At 42.7% G+C, this 24,975-nt stretch overlaps 1 protein-coding gene across 1 annotated transcript; it reads right to left on the reverse strand.

Annotated features, from left to right (window-relative positions):
- Positions 1–7,914: 7,914 nt before the first annotated feature.
- On the reverse strand, positions 7,915–22,598 carry LOC100558310 (uncharacterized). Its single transcript, XM_062973317.1, has 6 exons — positions 18,069–22,598; positions 17,603–17,729; positions 17,026–17,069; positions 14,380–14,506; positions 12,536–12,885; positions 7,915–12,100 (listed from the first exon to the last, which is right to left on the reverse strand). Exons 1-6 carry the CDS (start codon positions 19,119–19,121, stop codon positions 9,662–9,664), a joined length of 4,140 nt encoding a protein of 1,379 aa, XP_062829387.1. The 5' UTR covers positions 19,122–22,598; the 3' UTR covers positions 7,915–9,661.
- Positions 22,599–24,975: the final 2,377 nt, after the last annotated feature.

The raw sequence follows: 24,975 nt of genomic DNA on the forward strand, positions 1-24,975 counted from the left end.
CATAATATCAGAATTATATATTACTATATTGTACTATACCACTATACCGTAATATTATTAATATTACATTTAATATATAATATTATATATTAAAGGGCGGGGTAGAAATACTGTAATAAATAAATAAATATTATATTTTATTACATTATAATATCATTAGCAATATTATATGTATACACAATATATTATATTATTACCACAGCACAATATTAGTAAATGAAAGAACAATACAATATTTAAAAATAAAAACAGTTTTAACCAACATAGTGTAAACCTATCAGGATTTCAATGGGAAATGTGGGCCTGCTTCTGGCCAATGAGATACTCAAGTTAAGTAGGATTGTTGTTGTTGTGTGCCTTCAAGTCATTTCAGACTTTGGGTGAGCCTAAGTCTAAAACTGAGGGCGGGGGCCAGGTCAATGACCTTGGAGGGCCGCATCCGGCCCCCGGGCCTTAGTTTGGGGATCCCTGCAGTAGAGTCTCACTTATCCAAGCTAAACGGGCTGGCAGAAGCTTGGATAAGCGAATATCTTGGATAATAAGGAGGGATTAAGGAAAAGCCTATTAAACATCAAATTAGGTTATGATTTTGCAAATTAAGCACCAAAACATCATGTTATACAACAGATTTGACAGAAAAAGTAGTTCAATACGCAGTAATGTTATGTTGTAATTACTGTATTTATGAATTTAGCACCAAAATATCATGATATATTGAAAACATTGACTACAAAAATGGCTTGGATTATCCAGAAGCTTGGATAAGTGAGACTCTACTGTATATAAGATCCAGGGACTTAGATTAAATTACCACAACCAATAACAAAATCAAGGATATATAACATGGTTAATCCTTTCAAAAAAAAACATCAAAGTGTGTGTGACAGGCGCAGGGAAATGCTAGCCAGTGACACGATTTGCACATCAAGGGAAATAATAGCACGAGCAGCTTTTCCTTTGGCTAGGCCTCAACAGAAGCACTGTGTTCAATTCTGGAATCCTGGCCGAAAAAACAACATCCACAAACTAGAAATTTACAACCAAGGTGGAAGAAAGAGAGAGGGAGCCAGCCTACCAACCAGGGACTCTCCAACAGCCGCTGAGAGGCCTTCCCGCCATCTTTAACTGTCATTCCAACAGCTGCTGAGAGAACCTCCCGCCATCTTTAACTGCCATTTCACTGAGTGAGAAGGAGTCAGTCAGCCAACCAGGCACTCTCCAACAGCCGGTGAGAGACCCTCCCACCATTTGTTTTTTTAAAAATAATTGTATTGAAAGTTTTCAGTAAAATAATAAAAAGGGGTATAAGATAAGAAGTGGGGAGTAGATAAAAAAAAAGGGGGGGGGGTTAAAGGTTAAAAAAATTTAAAAAAGAAAAATTGTTGACTTCCAGTCTTTTTCGTCATGAATCACAGTCCATAGTTAGTATCTTTCTCTTCCAACTTTTTCTCCTCTGAAGTTTGAATAGTTCCTAGGGGACATATATTCATTTTTCGTCCTACTTTAGAATAATAATAATAATTGTGCGGTTTTCTGGCATTGTGTATTTCTGCCGCTTCTGTGACTGTTCATTTGGGTTTTGATGATTCCGTAGCCCACTTGTCGATGGATGTCCAGAATCAGCAGCATCCACCGCGGTCCTTTTTATCCTGGGTGACGACCAAGCCAGAATAGACTTCGTTTGGGTTTGATTCTCCATAATGCTAATGGGTTAGGTGCTCTTAGTTCTGCTCCTCACCTGAGGCCTCTCTGGCTTGGTTGGACCTGCCGGTAGTTACACTACCGCCAGCACAGCCCTCAGTCATCACTGGAGCAGTTAAGCCCCACCACCACGTCAAGGTGGCACCTGCAAAGGTTGTGGAAAATGAACACGCAAAGATACTGTGGGACTTCCGAATCCAGACTGACAAAATTCTGGAACACAAAACACCAGACATCACAGTTGTGGAAAAGAACAAGGTTTGGATCATTGATGTTGCCATCCCAGGTGACAGTCGGATTGATGAAAAACAACAGGAAAAACTCAGCCGCTATCAGGACCTCAAGATTGAACTTCAAAGACTCTGGCAGAAACCAGTGCAGGTGGTCCCGGTGGTGATGGGCACACTGGGTGCCGTGCCAAAAGATCTCAGCCGGCATTTGGAAACAATAGACATTGACAAAATTACGATCTGCCAACTGCAAAAGGCCACCTTACTGGGATCTGCACGCATCATCCGAAAATACATCACACAGCCCTAGACACTTGGGAAGTGTTCGACTTGTGATTTTGTGAAATGAAATCCAGCATATCTATCTTGTTTGCTGTGTCATACAACGTCGTTGTGTCAATAATAATAACAGGTGCGGTTGGCGGGAACAAGAGACAGGGCTTTTTTGGTGGTGGCTCCGTGGCTGTGGAACTCCTTGCCAAGGGAGATTAGAGAAGCCCCCTCACTCATGTCATTCAGGAAGCAGTTGAAGGCCTGGCTGTGGGATCAAGCATTTGGCCCACCCTAAGATATGATCTGATATGACCTAATGGATTAATAGTCATTCAAACACAGACTGGCCCTGACTTTGGCTTGAAATTTCCCCTTTTGTAATGGTCACATGGTTTTAATTGTTTTAATTTGATTTGGATACCAGCTTTCATTTGTATTTTATGTTTGGTTTTTTACATGTTGAATTATATGTGGCATTCTGCCATTATGTAAGACCTGGGGGAGAAGAGGGGTATATAAATTAATTAATTAAATAAATAAATATTCTGATTGTTTTTCTTGTTTCATATAGTTTATCAATAATGTCCAATCCGTTTCCTTCGTGAATCATAGTCCATAGTTAGTATCTTCTTCGTCGTGAATCATAATCCATAGTTAGTATCTTTCTCTTCCAACTTTTTCTCCTCTGAAGTTTGAATAGTTCCCAGAGGACATACAGTAAAGTCTCACTTATCCAAGCTAAACGGGCCGGCAGAAACTTGGATAAGCGAATATCTTGGATAATAAGGAGGGATTAAGGAAAAGCTACTAAACATCAAATTAGGTTATGATTTTACAAATGAAGCACCAAAACATCATGTTATACAACAAATTTGACAGAAAAAGTAGTTCAATACGCAGTAATGTTATGTTGCAATTACTGTATTTACGAATTTAGCACCAAAATATCATGATATATTGAAAACATTGACTACAAAAATGGCTTGGATAATCCAGAACGTTGGATAAGCGAGGCTTGGATAAGTGAGACTCTACTGTATATACATTTTTTGTCCTACTTTCTTATTTATTTATTTAATTTATATACCGCTCTGTTCCCTTGGGGAAAAGTTTATATATAGTTTATCAATAATGTCAAATCCATTTCCTTTTTGATCTGTATCTAATTGTTGTCTTAATCTGTCCATGCTCATGATTTTAATCATTTTCATCAGCCAATCATTTCTTCTTCTTCATTCACTCAGTCGTTTCCGACTCTTTGTGACCTCATGGACCATTCCACGCCAGAGCTCCCTGTCAGCCATCGCCGCCCCCAGTTCCTTCAAGGTCAAGCCAGTCACTTCAAGGATACCGTCCATCCATCTCGCCCTTGGTCGGCCTCTCTTCCTTTTTCCTTCCATTTTCCCCAGCATAATGATGTTTTCCAAGCTTTCCTGTCTCCTCATGATGTGGCCAAAATACTTCAGCTTTGCCTCTAATATCCTTACCTCCAGTGAGCAGCCGGGCATTATTTCCTGGAGGATGGACTGGTTGGATCTTCTTGCGGTCCAAGGCACTCTCAGGATTTTCCTGCAGCACCAGAGTTCAAAAGCGTCTATCTTCCTTCGCTCAGCCTTCCTTATGGTCCAGCTCTCACATCCATAGGTTACTATGGGGAATACCATTGCTTTCACTATGCAGACCTTCGTTGCCAGTGTGATGTCTCTGCTCTTCACTATTTTATCGAGGTTGGCCATGGCTCTCCTCCCAAGAAGAAAATGTCTTCTAATTTCCTGACTGCAGTCTGCGTCTGCAGTGATCTTCGCACCTAGAAATATAAAGTCTGTCATTGCCTCCACGTTTTCTCCCTCTATTTGTCAGTTGTCAATCAGTCTGGTTGTCATGATCTTGGTTTTCTTGATGTTTAGCTGCAGCCCGGCTTTTGCACTTTCTTCTTTCACCTTGGTGATAAGGCTCCTCAGCTCCTCTTCACTTTCAGCCATCAGAATGGTATCATCTGCATACCTAAGATTGTTAATGTTTCTTCCAGCAATTTTAACTCCAGCCTTGCATTCATCATGCCCCACACGTCTCATGATATGTTCTGCGTACAAGTTAGGGTGAAAGTATACAGCCCTGCTGTACTCCTTTCCCAGTCTTGAACCAATCTGTTGTTCCGTGGTCTGTTCTTACTGTGGCTACTTGGTCTTTATACAGATTTCTCAGGAGACAGACAAGGTGACTTGGTACTTACTTACTTACTTAGGCGATCCCTCATAGGCCGAGGACGATGGTCTTCCAGTCGTGGGGTCCTGGGGGTGTGTCTGTAGATGGCTGAAGAGACCTATTCTTGATCTGCATGTTCTCCTGCAGTGAGGACTGGTTTCCAGGTGGAAGGCGGTCTCGGTCAGGGTTGGCTTGATGATCCTTCCTCTTGGCACTTTTCTCCCTTAAGCCCTCCATTCGTGCCTCTTTGAACTCTGCAGCACTGCTGGTCACAGCTGACCTCCAATTAGAGCGCTCAAGGGCCAGGGTTTCCAGTTCTCAGTGTCTATGCCACAGTTTTTAAGGTTGGCTTTAAGCCCATCTTTAAATCTCTTTTCCTGCCCACCAACATTACGTTTCCCATTCTTGAGTTCGGAGTAGAGCAACTGCTTTGGGAGACGGCGATCGGGCATTCAGACAACGTGGCCAGTCCAGCGGAGTTGATGGCGTAGGAGCATCGCTTCAATGCTGGTGGTCTTTGCTTCCTCAAACACGCTGACATTTGTCCGCCTGTCTTCCCAAGAGATAGAAAATAAGGTAGGGGCAATAACACATCCCTGCTTGACACCTGATTCCACCTTAAATGGGTCACTTTGGGAGCCGTTGCTGTCCAAGACTGTTGCCATCATGTCATCATGGAGGAGCCGCAGGATGTTCACAAATCTGTCAGGGCACCCGATTTTTTGGAGGATGGTCCAGAGAGCGCTGCGATTCAATGCGTCGAATGCCTTTGCAAGGTCAATGAATGCCAGGTACAGAGGTTGGTTTTGTTCCCTGCATTTATTTATTTTATTTATTACATCACTTCTACCCCGCCCTTCTCACCCATCAGGGGACTCAGAGCGGCTTACAATATGAACATACACATCAAAAAACAGTTTTCATCAAATTTAAAAATCATCAAGATTAAAAATTACAATAAAATTTAGAATATACATTAAAAATATACATAATTATACATTTAAATATACATTTAAGGTGCTTTCCATGTCCAGGTGGGGTTCTGTCAGTAGATCATATATTCATATCTCATTTTTGCTGCTACTCATGCTCAAATACCTGGTCCCATAACCACGTTTTTGTTCTCTTTCGGAGAGACAGGAAGCAGGGAGCCTGCCTGACTTCAATGGGGAGGGCGTTCCATAGGCAGGGAGCCACTACTGAAAAGGCCCTGTCTCTCGTCCCCACCAGCCGCATCTTAAACTTCGAGGTGGGTCGTAGCGGGGGACACGTTCGGACAGATAAGCTGGGCTGGAACCGTTTAGAGCTTTATAGGCTAAAGCCAGCACCTTGAATTGTGCTCGGTAGCTAATCGGCAGCCAGCGGAGCTGGCGTAACAGAGGAGTGGTACGCTCCCTGTACACTGCTCCAGTTATTAACCTGGCAGCCTCCTGTTGGACTAATTGAAGCTTCCGAACAGTCTTCAAAGGCAGCCCCACATATAGTGCGTTGCAGTAGTCTAAACGGGATGTAACAAGAGCGTGGACCACTGTGGCCAAGTCAGACTTCCCAAGGCATGGGTGCAGCTGGCGCACAAGTCTTAGTTGTGCAAATGCTCCCCTGACAACCGCTGAGATCTGGGGTTCCAGGCTCAGCGATGAGTCCAGGAGAACACCCAGACTGCGAACCTGCATCTTCAGAGGGAGTGCGACCTCGTCCAACACAGGCTGTAACCCTATACCCTGTTCAACTTTACAACTGACCAGGAGGACCTCTGTCTTGTCTGGATTCAATTTCAATTTGTTAGCCCTCATCCAGTCCGATACAGCAGCCAGACACTGATTCAGGACCTGAACAGCCTCCTTAGTGACAGGTGGGAAAGAGTGACAGAACTGGACATCATCTGTGTACAAATGACACCGCACCCCGAAACTCTCTCTCCCAGCGGCATCATGTATATGTTGAACAACATGGGGGACAGCATTGAACCCTGGGAGACCCCACAAGTCAATGGTTGTGGGGCCGAGCAGGTGTCCCCCAATGACCACATCTGGGATCGACCCTCCAGGAAGGACTGGAGCCACTGCAGAGCAGTACCTCTGAGCCTCATCTCGGCAAGGCATCCCAGAAGGATACCGTGGTCAACAGTATCGAAGGCCGCTGAGAGGTCCAGCAGAACCAGCAGGGACATACTCCCCCTGTCCAGCTTTCGGCATAGATCATCGACTAAGGCGACCAAGGCTGTCTCGGTACCATGCCCCGGCCTGAAACCAGACTGTGCTGGATCTGAAAATCAGTGTCAACCAAGAATGCCTGGAGATTGCACGGCCACTACACGTTCCAGGACCTTGCCCAAAAAGGGGAGATTGGAAATAGGCCGATAGCTGTCCAATTGAGTGGGGTCCAGTGATGGCTTCTTCAACAGCTGTTTAATCACAGTCAATTTAAGGCTCGCTGGAAATATGCCATCCCAAAGGGAGGCATTCACCACCACCTTCACCCACTTGGCCAATCCTCCTCTGGCTTCTCTCACCAGCCAGGATGGGCAGGGGTCTAGGATGCATGTGGTAGCCCTCGCCTCTCCAAGCACCTTGTCCACATCCTCAAGCTCAACCAATTGAAATGAATCCATCAAAATGGGACAAGCAGGTGCTCATGTTACATCCTCGGAGACTGCCATTAATATGGTGTCAAAGCCTGAGCGGATCAGAGCAACTTTGTCCGCAAAGAACCGAGCAAATGTTTCACAGCGGGCTGCCAAGCTGTCAGGGATCCCATCTTGAGAGATGGGATTTAACAAACCTCTGACAACTCGAAACAGCTCAGCTGGACGGTTTTTTGCAGACGCAATATTAGCTCCGAAGAATGCATTCTTTGCAGCATCTATTGCCGTGGCATATGTCCTTAGGTAGGAACACAGCCGTGTTTGGTCTGATTCTTTCTGCTTCGAACGCCACACACACTCTAGTTCCCTCTTCTTTCGCTTCATTGCTGCCAACTCCTCGGTGAACCAAGGAGATGGTTTAGCTCGGGTACTCAAGAGGGGACGTTCCTGAGCGATTGTGTCTATTACCCTGGCCACCTCCCCATTCCAGAGAGAGACCAGAGCATCGACAGGATCACCAACCGAGGCAGCGGGAAACTCCCCAAGAGCTGTCAAGAATCCATCTGGATCCATAAGCCTCCTGGGACAGACCATTTTAATAGGTCCTCCACCCCTGCGGAGGTTGGGGGGCACAGTGAGTCTAAACCTGATCAGGCGGTGGTCGGTCCATGGCAAAGGGGCAATGGTAAGCTCCTCCACTCCGCCACCTTCCTCCCATCCCTGGCAGAAAACCAAGTCTAATGTGTGTCCCGCTCTGTGGGTGGGACCAGATACCAATTGGGACAGCCCCATGATTGCCATGGTGGCCATGAAGTCCTGAGCTGTGCCAGACAGGATGGTCTCAGCATGGACATTGAAGTCCCCCAGCACCAAAAGCCGCTGAGACTCCAACGGCAGGCCCAAGACCACCCCCGCTAGTTCAGGCAGGGAGACGGTAGTGCAGCGGGGTGGTTGGTACACTAACAGAATCCCCAATCTGTCCCGGTCACCCACCCTCAGATGGACACATTCGAACAAGGTTGACTGCAGGATGAGGCATCTGATCAGGGGGATGGAATCCTTGTAGATCACTGCGACACCGCCTCCCCGTTCTCCAGATCTTGGTTGGTGCTGCACGGAGTACCCGGAAGGACAGCGTTGAGTGAGATTGACCCCACCTGCCTCATCCAACCAGGTCTCCGTTATGCACGGAAGAGGTCTCTTGTCCTTCCTATTCTATTGTCTTCTTCCACTTCCATGCATTGCTTGTTTAAAAATAGTTGATTTAATTATGCATTTTATTGGGCATATCTCCCCCTATCACTGTTTCCTTTCCTTCTTTCTTGGGCTACTTCGAGTGTCTCAGCAGACAACCATCTTGCCTTCTTGGTTTTCTTTTTTTTGGGGGGGGGGGCGTACTTTGCCACCGCCTCCTGAACAGTGTTGTGAACTTCTGTCCATAGTTCTTCTGGGACTCTATTTATTAAATCTAGTCCCTGAAATCTAGTCCCTATTCTTCACCTCCACTGCATATTCACTAGGAATATTTGTGAGATCATATCTAATTGGTCTGTGTATTTTCGCCAGTCTGATTCTAAATTGTGCAATAAGAAGTCTGAGATCTGAACTACATTCAGCTGGAGGGATGTCCGCCACCTTTGGCTACAAAGGATGTAGTCAATCTGATTTCGGTGTTGACCATCTGAAGTCCATGTATAAAGCCATCTTTTAGGTTGTTGGAAGAGAGTGCTTGTTAAGCACAGTGAGTTTTCCTGGCAAAATCCTATCAGCCTACGCCCTGCTTCATTTTGTTGTCCCAAACCATGCTTTCCTGTGATCCCGGTTGTCATTTGACTGCCCACCTTAGCATTCCAATCTCCTGTAATGAAAATAATGTCTCTTTTTGGTGTAATATCCAGTAGGTGCTGCAGATCCTCATAGAACTGATCTAATTCTGCTTCTTCAGCAGCTGTGGTTGGGGCGTATATTTGAATCACTGTGATGTTAAACGGCTTATCTTGAACTCGAATTGAGATCATTCTATCATTTTTTGGGATGTATCCAAGCACTGCTTGGATAAAGGTAACCAATCAATCCAGGGAGCAGAGCAGAGCCTCCATTTACAATAGAAAAAGAATGTATCATCCCTGGGCCAAGTTCCACTGCTCCCTTTTCCCAAGGAGGAGGAACACATACTTGGGTGGGAAATACAACAAAAGCACCCATCACAAGTAGGCTTAATTCAGAGTTTTGTTAGAAGGGTGTCACTGATTTTCACATTTTAGCCTTGCAGATCACTACTACAAAGGAGGGGCAAATATAGTGGAGCCAGCCCTAGGTAATTTTCAAGTGTAAGCAAACAGTATCCCCCCCCCCAACCAATCACTGAAAATAAAAGGTAGAAGGTAGAGGTGACCAGAATAGACAAAAGAGTTACCTTACAAATCAGAAGTTTATTTACATCATTATGTTCATATATTTACATTACATAGAATTAACAAAATTAACTTTTTTAAAGAGTGCAAACATTTTATTAAACTTAGCAACAATTTTAAGTTTTTGTTTTTATTTTTGTCTACAAGTACTGCACAAAGGTTTCCTGGTCATTCTGTGTCTTCAGAAGATTTTGCAAACTTTGGGCTTGCTAATATAACAGACAACTCAATTGCATGCTTCTTGCGTCTGTCAATCAGTTTTGTTTTGGAGAACGCAGCCCCATGATTTTTCTGGCTTTCCGTTTTGAAAACTCACGTACTAGTAAGTCTGTTTCCATTTCATCCAACAAGTCTTTTTCAATGGCCAAAGTTGCTAGTTCACTCACGCGCTCTTGGCCCGAAGATGATCTTAAGTAGTTTTTTATACATTTTAATTTTGAAAAACTCATTTCATCGCTGGCCATGGATACTGGAAGCGTTAACAAAATTCTCAATGCAATATAAACATTTGGGAAAGTATCCACATAACCACGTTTGGTTAGAAAAGACAAGGCTTCAGCTGGGTTGCTTCCAGGGGGCAGCATAGGTGCAAATATTTGTAGCTCATCAAACAGATCATCACCGTTCACATCACAGTCTTCTCCATCGCTCAAAACGGTTTGAAGATGTTGACAGTCATTCTTCAATTCTGTTTCATTCAAACTTTTCCCAAGCCTTGAAATATCATACAGAAATTTGAAACTTTCACTATGGTTTTCCATTAGCTCAAGTCTCTCCTTTAATGAGGATATTGCTGTGTCAAGCACAACAAAGAAGAAGTTGACTTTAAAAGATTCTTTATCAGAATGTACAGCTTCATCTTCACTCTCACTGGAATGTGCAGCTTCATCTTCACTCTCACTGGAATGTGCAGCTTCATCTTCACTCTCACTGGAATGTGCAGCTTCATCTTCACTCTCACTGGAATGTGCAGCTTCATCTTCACTCTCACTGGAACGTGCAGCTTCATCTTCACTCTCACTTGAATGTGCAGCTTCATCTTCACTCTCATTGTTTACTTTTCTTGGTCCAACTAGCGTTTCTTTTTCAAAGTCAGCAGCAACATCAATTTTTTCTGCAAGTTCCTTTGCATCTTTAATGACGCCATTTAGACCTTCATCAGATCTCATCTTTTCTAGAAATGATTTTACATTCTTAATAACATCCATAGAACTTTGAAGATTATTTGTGACTTTTTGCAACCGTTTACTCAACATATTTATCTTATGCAGGATCTCATGCCATGTCACTAAACAGCATAGAAACTTGAAGCTTTTCAGTTTCTTTAGAAGCGTGATAGCAGCGTTCCTACCAAATGCACCAAATTTCTGCTCTTGAGAAGCTTCATATAAGGCATCATATACCTCTTCAATGTGGAACCTCAAAGGCAACAATGCCTCGATTTTACTTTCCCACCTAATAATGCAGAGCGGTCTGACTTTGAGAACTGAAACGTGCTTTGACAAAATACTCCATCTTTCAGTAGAACTTGAAAAAAAGTTAAAGATTTCTTGTATGGTGCTGAAACAGTCTACTGCAACGCTGCAAGACAGAGCTGCATCATTTAAGACCAAGTTCAGGGAGTGGTTTCCACATGGTACATAAAAGGCTCTAGGATTTAACTCAAGGATCCTCTTCTGGACTCCAAAATGCTTTCCCTTCATTGCAGAAGCACTGTCATAGCCCTGGCCTCTCATAGATTTTAAAGGAATGCCTCGTGCCTCTAACACTTTGAGTAAAATTTCTGTGAGACCTTCACCTGAAGAATGGGTAACAGGAACAAAGCCTAAAAAATGTTCCTTAATTGAGACATCTTCATTTGCTTCAATTTTTATGAATCTTACCACCAACGTCATTTGTTCAGTGTGGCTAACATCGGGAATGCAGTCTAATCTAATAGAATAATATTTTGCCTGATGTAATTGTTGTAAAATATTGCCCTGGATCTTGGCTGACAAGAAACTAACAAACTCGTTCTGGACATTTTTGCTCAAATAGTGAACGTGTGTTTCTTTGGAAGTGATTCTTCTCAGATGTTCGGCCATAAAAGCATCAAACTTTGCTATATGTTCTACCATTTTTAAAAAGTTGCCATTATTACGTTCAAATAGAGCCTCTTTATTCCCTCGAAATGCCAATCCTTGAGTCCCCAAAAACTGTACTACACATAGTAAGCGTTTCAAAACTTGATGCCAATGTCCAGTTTCAGCATGAATAAGCCTTTCATGTTCTGCATCAATAGTTTTGTTTAAACGTAAACGTGCAGAGAGTTCATGCCAAGATGTACAGTTTGTAATATGATGAGAGGATTTCTCATGACTGGTCAAAAGCCTGGACAAGTTACGCCAGTCAGAATAGCCTTGGCTATTAGCAAGAGAAGAATTAGCGTTTCCAAAAACTTTGCAAGCAAAACAAAAAACTGCATTTTTCAATACAGAATATAGTAGCCAAATCCTGTCGACTTGCTCTCCGTTGCGCAGCTTCCTTGTATAATGTTTTGAGGTAAATCTCCTACCCCTACTGTCCCGAGGAAAATCTTTGTCAGTGACTTGCTGAGGTCCTCGTTTCACAAGTATTTTCCGGACCTCATCATTTATTTTGGATGGCCACTCTCCACAATCATCTGAAATCGATAATAGGTCTCTGCTTAGTTCCTGAAAAAAATAGTATATGGTGTATGTTAACTTTTTAAAGATTTCAAGGATTTAATGCAGTGCAGTATCAATACCTATAATACCTTATTATGAAATATTTAATTAAAACTGGAAATAAAATAAACCTTGTGACAGTGGCCTATTGGAAAGGTAGATTTTGCATATTAATTATAAATGTAAACCATGATAAACACAAATTGTTTTCTAAAATTAAGGTGGCGGTTCTTAACAGATTCACTGAATGTATATGTTAATAAAATCTACCCAAAAATAGCTCTGAGATATTTTATAACAAAGAATTCTGGAAAAGTGCCCTTTTCATCCTCCACCTCCATTCCTCCCTCTTTTCAACAAGAGCTAAACAAACTGGACAAGCCTAAGCCAATGATGTTTTCCTAATAGGTGTACTAATCAGTTAAAATTAAATCTACTTACATTTTCAATGGTTTGCGGACTAGATGGCAGGACTGCATCTCCTAATAAATCATCATCCACATCTTTGGTGTCGGTCCCAGTTAGGTCAATAATTGAAGGTGCTAATGGTGTTGCTGTGGTCACTGTAAGATGGTCTTGACTTGCTGGTGGTCCAGGTGGAAGCTCAGATATTGGTATCTTGTCGTTATCATCATGATCTGATTCAGTCAATTTAGTTGGCTCTGTGTTTCTTGTTGCACATGATGGTGAGGTCGTTCGCAATGCTTTGGATTGATTCTCATCTTCTTTGCAATGCTGCAACTTCCTTTTACGATGAAATGCTCCTGATGGCTTTTCTTGCTGGACATTTTCTGTTAAAAAAAAACAACTAATCATATAAGGAAGGGAGATGACACAGAACAGCTTTCAGTTTACGACAACACTGCAGAAATACAGCCTGCAGCTCCATCCAAGTACAGTAGAGTCTCACTTATCCAAGCTAAACGGGCCAGAAGAAGCTTGGATAAGCGAATATCTTGGATCATAAGGAGGGATTAAGGAAAAGCCTATTAAACATCAAATTAGGTTATGATTTTACAAATTAAGCACCAAAACATCATGTTATATAACAAAATTGACAGAAAAGGCAGTTCAATATGCAGTAATGTTATGTTGTAATTACTTTATTTACGAATTTAGCACCTAAATATCACAATATATTGAAAACATTGACTACAAAAATGGCTTGGATAATCCAGAAACTTGGATAAGCGAGGCTTGGATAAGTGAGACTCTACTGTACTAACTATGGCTGACTCTGCGTAGCTTCCAAAATCAGATGGGAGTTGGTACTTTTAGGGTATTTAGGTCCTAAGATGTATATATCAACCCTCCGTTACCAAGAGTAAAATAAATACAAATTAAAACTTTGGAAAACAAGAGTCAATACAAAGAAACACTAATGGGGGGGGGGCAATTAACATTTTGAGAAAACAGTGTATTTTTTGGATTACTGTAGGTTTTTCGAGCTGTAGGTTCTTCCCCAGTCTCCAACAGACCTCAACCTCTGAGGATGCCTGTCACAGATGTGGGCAAAACACCAGGAGAGAATGCCTCTGGAACATGGCCATACAGCCTGAAAAACCTACAGCAATCTAGTGACTCTGGCCATGAAAGCCTTCGACAAAACAGTGTATTTTTTTCCAGATGATCAAGAAATAATAATAATGATATCCCTGGCTGTCCATCAGTCAGGAGGCTCCGCCCCCTTCCCTTCCCAGCTGAGCACTCTAAGCCCAGCGGCAATGGCCAGGGCTCGACGCTGAACTGGGATGGCTGTCCCTACCTGGGCCAGCTGAGCATCCCCCGGCATCCCGGTTCAGCGGCGAGTCCTGGCTGTCACCACTTAGCTCAGAGCTCTCAGCCAGGAAGGGAAGGGGGTGGAGTTGCCTGAATGACAGACAGCCAGGGGCATAGTCGCCCCTTGCTTCCAACAATGGTCTGCGATGTTGCGCAGCTGCAGATAGGGGGAGGGTTGACAACGGAGGCGGCAGAATTTAGTGGGGAAGGAGTTTCCAAGCTCATTTATCGCTATGATAAGTGCCTAGATTTGAATGGCGAATACGTGAGATGTGGTATTTGGTTGTGATTTCAACTGCATATGGTAAATGTTTTCTCCTATACTTTATTCATTTTTAATTCCAAAACGTAATGTACTTTCTGGATAACCCTCATATTTCTAACATAAGCCTTGCCATGAGAACTCTCAGTAACTGTGATGATTTAGGATCCTGCTCCCACTAGGGAGCTGCTGACTGAGATACTGCATTTCGAAATAGAAATCTCCATCAATGAGGGGGCCTTACCAAGAGAGTCTAAAATCCCACGAATCTCCTCCATGATCTGCGTGTGCAAGACTCTCTGATCAGGATTCAGGAGAACCCACTCCTCCAGGGAGAAATTGACAGTCACGTCCTTAAAGGCAATTGGGCCCTGGTGGAAAAAGAAAAAGAATCCTTCTCACATAAGGGCTATCAAGAAAAATAGTAACAAGAAAATCTTTAAGGTAGATTTACAATCCTGTTGTTTGAAAGAGAAAGGGCTATGGCTTCCATGCCATAGTTTAAGCTTTGTAGAGACAACCAGTTTGCCACCATAACATCCATTTCTTAATTGATATTTAGAATCAGAAATGGAATCTGATTCTTAAAATATACAACTTTTATTGTGGTGCCCAGAACTGGACACAGTGTTATTCTAGGTGAGATCTCACCAAAGCAGAAAGAACACTATGACTTCCCTTAATCTTGGCACTATATTCCTTTGGATGCAGCCCAAAATCAAACTAGAAATAGGAAAAAACATTCCAAAGGCAATATTCCAAACATTACAAATCTGTTCTATAAAACAAGGTACAGGAACTACCATCATCAGAACATGGGGATGAATCCAGGAAAGCAAGAATCCCAACATGAACATGAATCCAAAACCAAGACCGTAGACATGTCTTAAAAACATGAATCCAAAATTCCCAGGATCCTAGACTAAAACATGAACTTGAAGCAAAACTCAAGATCCTCACTGTTATGCAGTGTTGCCTGATCTGAATTCTAAAGGAAACAATTCCTTGATTTAAGGTCTGCAAATCATGAAGTCATACCTGTGACCTTGACTCCCTTGCCGGTGTGATTTTTCACACTGTTGTTTCTCACAGACTCTCTGTGACTTCTAAGATTCCTGTGGACTGCAGGTGTATTTTCAGATAAACTTTCTCACCCATCCTTATCTGGGGTTGTGCAAAGTTGGCGCATAAGTTTTAAGTGTACAAAGGCCCTCCTGACCACCTCCAACACCTGGATCTCCAGGTTCAGCGCTGAGTCCAGGAGAACGGCCAAACTGTGAACCTGTGTCTTCAGGTGGGAATGTGACCCCATACAGCACAGGCTGGATTCCTATTCGCTAATCTGCCTTCTGACTGACCAGGAGTACCAGTGTCTTATCTGGAATAAGTTGCAAATTGTTTTCCCTCATCCAGTAAATTACTGATGAAAGGCAACTGGTTTAGTGTCAGGATTGCTTGCTTGGCTTTAGGTGGAAAGGACTAGTAGAGTTGGGTATCATCTGCATATAGGTGACACCGCACGCCAGAACTCCGGATGACTGTTCCCAGTGGTTTCATGTATATGTTGAACAGCATGGGGGACAAAACTGAGCCCGTGGAACCCCACAAATCAAAGGCCAGGGGTTCGAACAGGAGTCCCCCAGCACCACCTTCTAGCCACAGCCCTCCAGAAAGGACTGGAGACACTATAAAACAGTGCCTCCCAGTCCCATCCCAATGAGACAACCCAAAAGGAGTCCATGGTCAATGGTATCGAAAGCTGCTGAGAGATCCAGAAGAACCAACAGGGACACACTCCCGTCTAGCACACTGCATAGGTCATCCACCAAGGAGACCAAAGCTGTCTCGGTTCCATGGCCAGGCCTGAAACCAGACTAAATGCATCTAGATAATCCATCTCATCCAGAAATCCCTGGAGTGAGGAGGCCACTACATGCTCCAAGACATTGCTCAAAAAGGGGAGGTTGGACACTGGCCAATAATTGTCCATTAAATTATCCACTGTCCTGGCTATTTCCCCATTCCAGAGGTCAGCCAGAGCTTCAACAGAATTGCTTGCGAAGGTGACAGGAACGTTCCCATCCGGATCCATAAACCTCTTGAGACGGACCATCTTAATTGGTCCCCCACCCCTACAGAGGTTTGGATTCCCAGAGAGTGTAGTGATGGGTCCACGACAATGGAACTATAATCATGTTCCTCGACACCATCATCACCACCATTCCATCCTGCACAGAAAACAACATCCAAAGTGTGTCCAGCAGCATGGGTAGGGCAAGACATCTCCTCAGACAGACCCATGGTTGTCATGGAGGCCATGAAGTCATGAGCCACTCCTGACAGGGTGGTCTCAGGATGGATATTGAGATCTCCCAGCACTATTAGCCACTGAGACTCCAACTCCAACCCTGAGACCACCCTAACTAGCTCAGGAAGGGAGACAGTTGATCAAACCCTAGTGTTTGCTCTTTTTTTCTCCTTCTACTGACACAACCAAAGAACCCCCTTTTGCTGTTTTAAATTTCTCTGGCAAGCCTGAGATCATCTTCTGCTTTAGCTTGTCAGAACTTTTCTCTGCTTATACTGGTTAGTCTTTTGAATTCTGCTTCAGAGATTCCCACCCATCCAGACCTCTTTTTGCATTTCTTCTATACATCCCTTTTAAGTCTTAGCTCAGCTGAAAGATCTTTGCACATTTATTCTGGTTTCTTTAGATTTCTGTTATTTTTTGCCTCTTGTTGGCACTATTTACAATTATGCCTTCAGTATCTCACTTTTAAGAAACTCCGATTCAATCTTTTCTGTTGCAAGAGATTTTCGATGACTGTGCCTGGAATAAATGACACCTAGGGAGCTCCAGTCTTCCTTTCCCAGGAATCCCTCTGCTTACCTGATTCAGTTCCACTCCATTTGTCGACAACATCATTCCAGTCCCTGGAAGAGAGAGCAAGGTGTGGAAAGCTGACCACATAAACATGTCTCAGGCTCATATGAATATAGGGGGCATTCTCCAGCCCAGTATTTGTGGCCCATGGTCCAATTTGATCATTAATTTTCTTGTTGTTGTTGTTGTTGTTGTTATATCAGTAGATTTTGTACATTTATTTCATACATTTCCCCACCCCCTTCCTATTTGTCACTCTTCCTCCTTTCTATATTATCCACTTATTTTTCTAATATATCTTAGTTCAATTCATTCTTTTCTTTCTCCCCCCACCTCATAGCCATACCACAATTTCCAGTATAACTTTTCCTTCATCCATGAGCTCAGCTTTTTCCATCTCTGTACAATATTTACATTGGCTTCACCACATTTATCCATTCCATACCTTTATACTCATCTCAAGGACAAATGATCCTGCATGTGCACCTTAAGCTCAAACTGATTGTGGATGTGCTACAATCCCGGCAAAGGGGAATTTGCACTAGCATAAAACACCAAAACTCCCAGAAGAGTTCCTTCTTACCTTGCAAGGCTGCAGCTCCATCTCCTTTCTGCTTGAGGTGTTTCTGCTGGAGCCTCTGGGTGGTGTCTGAAGGAGATTTCTCTGATGTAGGGACATCACGCTGGACTTCAATACAGTTGTTTGGGGCCTAAAAGAACACAGAGAAATTCAGAGGTAGTATGGAGAAAGATTAGAAAAGGATTTTTTTCCAAATGAACAAAAACTTCATTCTGAGACTAGCTATATTCCAAATCCCATCATTTTCAATGGAATATCTGGGGTCAACAATTCTGAGTTGTGCAGGAACTGAGCTTGCAGTGGATATGGAGGTGACAGCAGGAGGGGCAGAGCAGGTGGGAAAAGAGGAAGAGGGAACAACCTTTTGGCTTATCCCCCATTGGGGTCGGATCTTGGAAGAAAAGCAGGATGTATGTTTAATCTATTCATCAGTCCCAAGGTTAGTGGAACCAACAGAAAATGCTCTCACCTGTTCTTCCTGCCTCTTGTCCTCTGCCCGACTCAGGAGGAAGCCTTCCGCCAGGGCCACGGCCTGGGAAGAGGTCTCTGCCCCACACTCTCGGACCCAGCTCCCCATCTCTGGGGGCAGGATGCACAGGAACTGCTCCAGGATCACCAGGTCCAGCATCTCAGCCTTGGTGTGTTGCTCTGGCTTCAGCCACTGGCAGCAGAGATCGTGGAGGTGGCTGCAAACCTCTCTGGGTCCCTCACCCTCTTGGTAGGAGGACTGCCTGAAGAGCTGGCGCTGTATGTGCGCATTTAGGACTGTCTGCGAGGTTCTTTCCCCGGATTCCCCACTGCTCTCGGGTGCCCTGCCGGCTTCAGGTCCAGGTGAGTTGGGTCTCTCCATGCTGGAACCACCCTCAGGTCCAGGTGAATGGGGTATCTCCATGTTGGAACCACCCTCAGGTCCAGGTAAGTTGGGTCTCTCTATGTGGGAACCACCCTCAGGTGCAGGTGAGTTGGGTCTCTCCATGTTGGAACCACCCTCTGGTCCAGGTGAATTGGGTCTCTCCATGTTGGAACCACCCCCAGGTGCAGGTGAGTTGGGTCTCTCCATGTTGGAACCACCCTCAAGTCCACGTGAATTGGGTCTCTCCATGTTGGAACCACCCTCAGTACCAGGTGAGTTGGGTCTCTCCATGTTGGAACCACCCTCAGGTCCACGTGAGTTGGGTCTCTCCATGTTGGAACCACCCTCAGGTCCACATGAATTGGGTCTCTCCATGTTGGAACCACCCTCAGGTGCAGGTGAGTTGGGTCTCTCCATGTTGGAACCACCCTCAGGTCCACATGAATTGGGTCTCTCCATGTCGGAACCACCCTCAGGCCCAGGTGAGTTGGGTCTCTCCATGTTGGAACCACCCTCAGGTCCACATGAATTGGGTCTCTCCATGTTGGAACCACCCTCAGGCCCAGGTGAGTTGGGTCTCTCCATGTTGGAACCACCCTCAGGTCCACATGAATTGGGTCTCTCCATGTTGGAACCACCCTCAGGCCCAGGTGAGTTGGGTCTCTCCATGTTGGAACCACTTTTGATGAAGAACCGAACCGTATCCAAGATGCTTTTCCTCCCTCTTCTTTCAAGGAACAGAAATCCCTGAACAGGCTCTGCTCCAAAATTCTCAGCCAATAATCACATTTCTTCTGTGAAAGAAAGGTAGAATTAGACAAATAGACAATAGGCTTCGGGAGGCTTTTTCTTGGAGAGTAATTTATTTCAGAATCGGAGAATCAATGGAACCAAGTATTATGGACAAAATACAAACCAATTGGGAAGCTGCATCAATTTCTTCTGAAAGATTTTACAATTAGTGAAGAAATAAAAGAACCCATGATTCAGTTGGTGAAAATATGTAGGCCGAGCAAAAAGTCTAGGAGAATGGGAAGACCTCTAGAAAGAATGACTACATACCTCACAACCTCTGAGGATGCCTGCCATAGATGTGGGTGAAACGTCAGGAGAGAATACTTCTGGAACATGGCCATACAGCCCGAAAAACATACAACAGCCCTGTGATCCCGGCCATGAAAGCCTTCGACAACACAGAATGACTACAATTTACAAGGAGTTAAACCATCAAATAAAATTTTAATAAAATGGTATATAGATTATACAGAACTCCAGAAAAACCCTCAAAGATATAGAAAAGATCCAACATATGTTGAGAATGCAAAAAATAACTGGAACTTTCTATCATTTGTGGTGGACTTATCCAAAAACTAAAGAATTAGTCAGCTGGTGGGAACGAGGGACAGGGCCTTCTCCATGGTGGCTCCTCGGCTGTGGAACACCCTCCCCAGCAACATTCGGCAGGCCCCAACTCTCCAGAGCTTTAGAAAAACCCTAAAGACATGGTTATGTGCGGAAGCATTTAATGAATAAGTACAATGATTTCAAATGGTCTGAACTAAGATTTACATATGAGGATCTCAGATGAATGGATTTATAATTTATACATGTTTTTAAAACTTTGTATAATGTGTTTTTACTGTGTATTGTTATTTGATTTGTACGAGCTGTTGCTTTTAGTGTATTGTTTTTGGCATTGAATATTGCCAATTTATGTAAGCTGCCTTGAGTCCCCTCGGGTGAGAAAGGCGGGGTAAAAATGCTGTAAATCTATCTATATATATAAAAGAGTGATGGCATCAGGGCAGTGGACAAAACAACAAAACTACAGGCCCCCCAACCTCGAAATTTGACAACACAACCCATCATCCACGCCTCTAGGTTGATACAACAAAAAGAAAAGAAAAATAAAGTCCTAATTAGAGGGAGAGCAATAATTGTTTTTATCCAATTGCTGCCAGTTTAGAGGGCTAATCTCTGCCAACTTCGTTGCCTAGCAACCAAGGGACAGCCAGGTTTCAGTTAGGGGACAGGAAAATTTAGGCCTCACTTACTCTTCTTCCACAGATTATCTAATTTGCACTGGATTATATGGCAGTGTAGACTCAAGGTCCTTCCACACAGCTATATAACCCATTTATAATCTTATATTATCTGCTTTGCACTGGATTATCTTGACTCCACACTGCCATATAATCCACTTCAGTGTGCATTTTATACAACTGTGAAGAAGGGGCCTCATATAATCCAGTTCTAAGCAGATAATATAAGATGATCAATATACAGTAGAGTCTCACTTATCCAACATAAACGGGCTGGCAGAACGTTGGATAAGCGAACATGTTGGATAATAAGGAGGGATTAAGGAAAAGCCTATTATACATCAAATTAGGTTATGATTTTACAAATTAAGCACCAAAACATCATGTTTAACAACAAATTTGACAGAAAAAGTAGTTCAGTATGCAGTAATGCTATGTAATAATTATTGTACAGTAGAGTCTCACTAATCCAAGCCTAGCTTATCCAACGTTCTGGATTATCCAACGCATTTTTGTAGTCAATGTTTTCAATATATCGTGATATTTTGGTGCTAAATTCATAAATACAGTAATTACTACATAGCATTACTGCTTATTGAACTACTTTTTCTGCCAAATTTGTTGTCTAACATGATGTTTTGGTGTTTCATTTGTAAAATCATAACCTAATTTGATATTTAATAGGCTTTTCCTTAACGCCTCCTTATTATCCAACATATTCGGTTATCCAACATTTTGCCAGCCCACTTATGTTGGATAAGTGAGACTCTACTGTACTGTATTTACAAATTTACCAGTAAAATATCACAATGAATTTGAAACACTGACTACAAAAACATTGATTATGAAAAGGCAGACTGTGTTGGATAATCCAGAACATTGTATAAGCGAATGTTGGATAAGTGAGATTCTACTTTGATATGAAATAATTTCTAGGATAGAATAATGCAGAACAATATAATCTCTAAAACCAGGACAGTAATAAAGAAATAAAGAAATAAAGAAAGTAAATAAAGCAAGGAAATTGGAAATTCCACAAAGGAAACAATCAGGGCCAGCTAACACCTCCCAAGAAAGGATTCTTCCAGAAAGGAAGCTGAGAAGGCAGTGAAGCACTATGTATTACCAAAGTCATTATTATTACTATCATTACTATCCTTACTATTATTATTATTATTATTATTATTATTATTATTATTATTATTGTGTTGCGGTCAACCGTGAAAATGAATACAATCTGGCTCCAAGTATTCAAAAACACTAAAATCAGAATATATAAAAATTAATGTGGTATAATAAAACAGAACAATACAATCTCTAAAATCAGAACACTAAATAAAGAACAACACTCTGAAAATAGGGGAATTCCACACAGAAAACAATCAGGGCCAGCTAACACCTCCCAACAAAGGATTCCCATCATCAAAGTCTGGCCAATCCTCTGTTTTCTCAGGGCCACAGACAGTAGAAGCATATAAAATATCGCAAACAACACCACTCTGAAAACAAGGTAATTCCAGACAGGAAACAATCAGGGCCAGCTAACACCTCCCAACAAAAAAATCACTCAGGGAGGAAACAGCCAGGCTTTAAATCTGCAAGGCCATTACATCCTAATCATTTTTCCTAATTGCAGCATTCATACTTGCCTCCAACAGACAAAAAAAAAAACAATCAGAAATATTGTATATTCACAGCCTTTAGGAAATAATATCCCCTGATGGCACAGCATGTTAAAGCGCTGAGCTGCTGAACTTCTGGACCGAAAGGCCGCAGGTTTGAATTGGGGGAACTGACAGAGCCCCCACTGTTAGCCCCAGCTTCTGCCAACCCAGAAGTTCAAAAACATGTAAATGTGAGTGCATCAATAGGTACTGCTCCGGTGGGAAGGTAACGCCGCTCCATGCAGTCATCCCACATGACCTTGGAGGAGTCTACTGACAACGCCGGCTCTTCGGCTTAGAAATGGAGATGAGCACCAACCCCCAGAATCAGACATGACTGGACTTAACGTCAGGGGAAAACGTTTACCCTTTACCTTAACTACCACCAATTCCTCAATACTTTATTTCCCATACCACCATACTTCGCCACAGCAATGCATGGCCGGGCACAACTAGTATACATATAATATTGATAATAATATTATAATGTAATACAATATAATAATATTAATTATATATATAATATAATACATATATTATATATATTATATATTAAATGTAATATTACTAATAATATTACTATATAATGATATAGTACAATATAGTAATTTAATGCTTATAGTGTGCTATTCTAATATATTGTATGTACATTTGATTTGTAAGCCACTCTGAGTCCCCTTCGGAGTGAAAAGAGCGGGATATAAATGTAGTAAATAAATAGTAAATGTTGCAATTAGCCACCTCGATCAGCATTGAATAGCCTTGCAGCTTCAAAGCTTGGCTGCTTCCTGCCAATTGCAACATTCACACTTGCCTCAAACAGACAAGTGTTCTTTCTCCCATCCACAGATATACAAACCCAACTTGCCTAGTATATATATATAAATGTAATGTTTGTTTGTAGGACTGAGTAAACAACAAAACCACTGTACCAAATCACACCAAATTTGGCCACAAAAGACATAGTCATCCAATCTATGTCTTTCAATCAAAACCCCCCAGAAAAATAGTCCAAATTACAGAGGATGAGGATGAGCTTTTCTTCCCCTAACTGCCAGTCAGAAAGGTAGGCTTTGTTGCCTTTAGCCCCCCTCCCTGCTGCCTTAAGGCCCCGCCCCCTTCATATCCTAGCAACTCCCTCAACCAAGATGGCGCCCAGGGGGCAGGCACTTAGGCCTCATCCACACTGCCTATAACATTCAGATTATCTGATTTGAACTAGATTATATGGCAGTGTAGACTCAAGGCCATTCCACACAGCTATATGACCCATTTATAATCTTATATTATCTGCTTTGAACTGGATTATCTTGAGTCCACACTGCCATATAATCCAGTTCAGTGTGGATTTTATACAGCTGTGTAAAAGGGGCATCATATAATCCATTTCTAAGCAAATAATATAAGATTATAAATATAATTTGAAATAATTACTGTGGTATAATAATACAGAACAATATAATATCTAAAACCAGGACAGTAAATAAAGAGCAAAACTCTGAAAGCACGGAAATTGGGAATTCCAGAAAGGAACAATCAGGGCCAGCTAACATCTCCCAGCAAAAGATTCCCCCAAGCAGGAAGCAGCCAGGCTTTGAAGCTGAAAGGCCATTAAATGTTAATCAAGGTGCCTAACTGCAGCATTCATACCTGCCGCACCGAGACCATTAATTGCTATTCAAACTGGCCAACCAAGGATTCTGCAAGGTAGAAAGCAGCCAGGCTTTGAAGCCACGAGGCTACTCCGTCCCATTCAACCTGGCCTAGCAAGGATGCCCTATGTAGAAAGCGACCAGGCTTTTAAGCTGCAAGACCATTCAGTGCAATTCAAGCTGGCCAAACAAGGATTCCCCTACAAAGGAAGTAGCCAGGCCTCAAAGCAGTTCTTTGATTGAGGGTGCTACTCCAGAGGAATTGATCAGCAACTGAACATACTGGAGAGTTTTGCTGAGAATTCACCATGATTTACAGGAGTTGTAGGGACTGGGATGTATAGTTCACCTGCCATCTAAGAGCACTCTGAACCCCACCAGTGATGGACCTGGACTCACTTGGTACACAAATTCAACCTGGCCAACTGGGAATATTGGTTGGGGTGATTTACCTTTAACTCTGGGAGTTATAGTTCACCTGTATTCCATGAGCCCACTGAACCCCATCAATGACAGATGTGAACCAAACTTGGCACACAGACCAACTTTGCATAGTAATGGACTTTGGGGTGATTGACCTTGGCATCAGAGTTATAGTTCGCCTGTATTCAGAGAACACTGAACCCACCAAGTGACGGATCTAGACTTGGCAAACAGTCCCAACATGACCTTGGCATCAGAGACTTATAGTTCACCCGTATTCAGAGAAGACTGAATCCAGCAGATGAGGGATCTCGACCAAGCTAGGCATACAGACCCAACATGGCCAAGTGTGACTACTGTCAAGGTTTGGGGGTGATTGCCCTGGGAATCTGGGAGTTGTAGCTCACCCTTATTCAGAGAGCAATGAACACAGCTGACGACGGATCTGGACCAAACTTAAGTGATATAGTAGAGTCTCACTTATCCAAGCTAAACGGGCCGGCAGAAGCTTGGATAAGCTAATATCTTGGTTAATATTGAGGCATTAAGGAAAAGCATATTAAACATCAAATTAGGTTATGATTTTACAAATTAAGCACCAAAACATCATGTTTTATAACAAATTTGACAAAAAAAGTAGTTCAATACACAGTAATGTTATGTTGTAATTACTGTATTTATGAATTTAGCACCAAAATATCACGATATATTGAAAACATTGACTACAAAAATGGCTTGGATG

This window comes from Anolis carolinensis, chromosome 2 (assembly GCF_035594765.1).
Source record: "Anolis carolinensis isolate JA03-04 chromosome 2, rAnoCar3.1.pri, whole genome shotgun sequence".
NCBI lineage: Eukaryota > Metazoa > Chordata > Lepidosauria > Squamata > Dactyloidae > Anolis > Anolis carolinensis.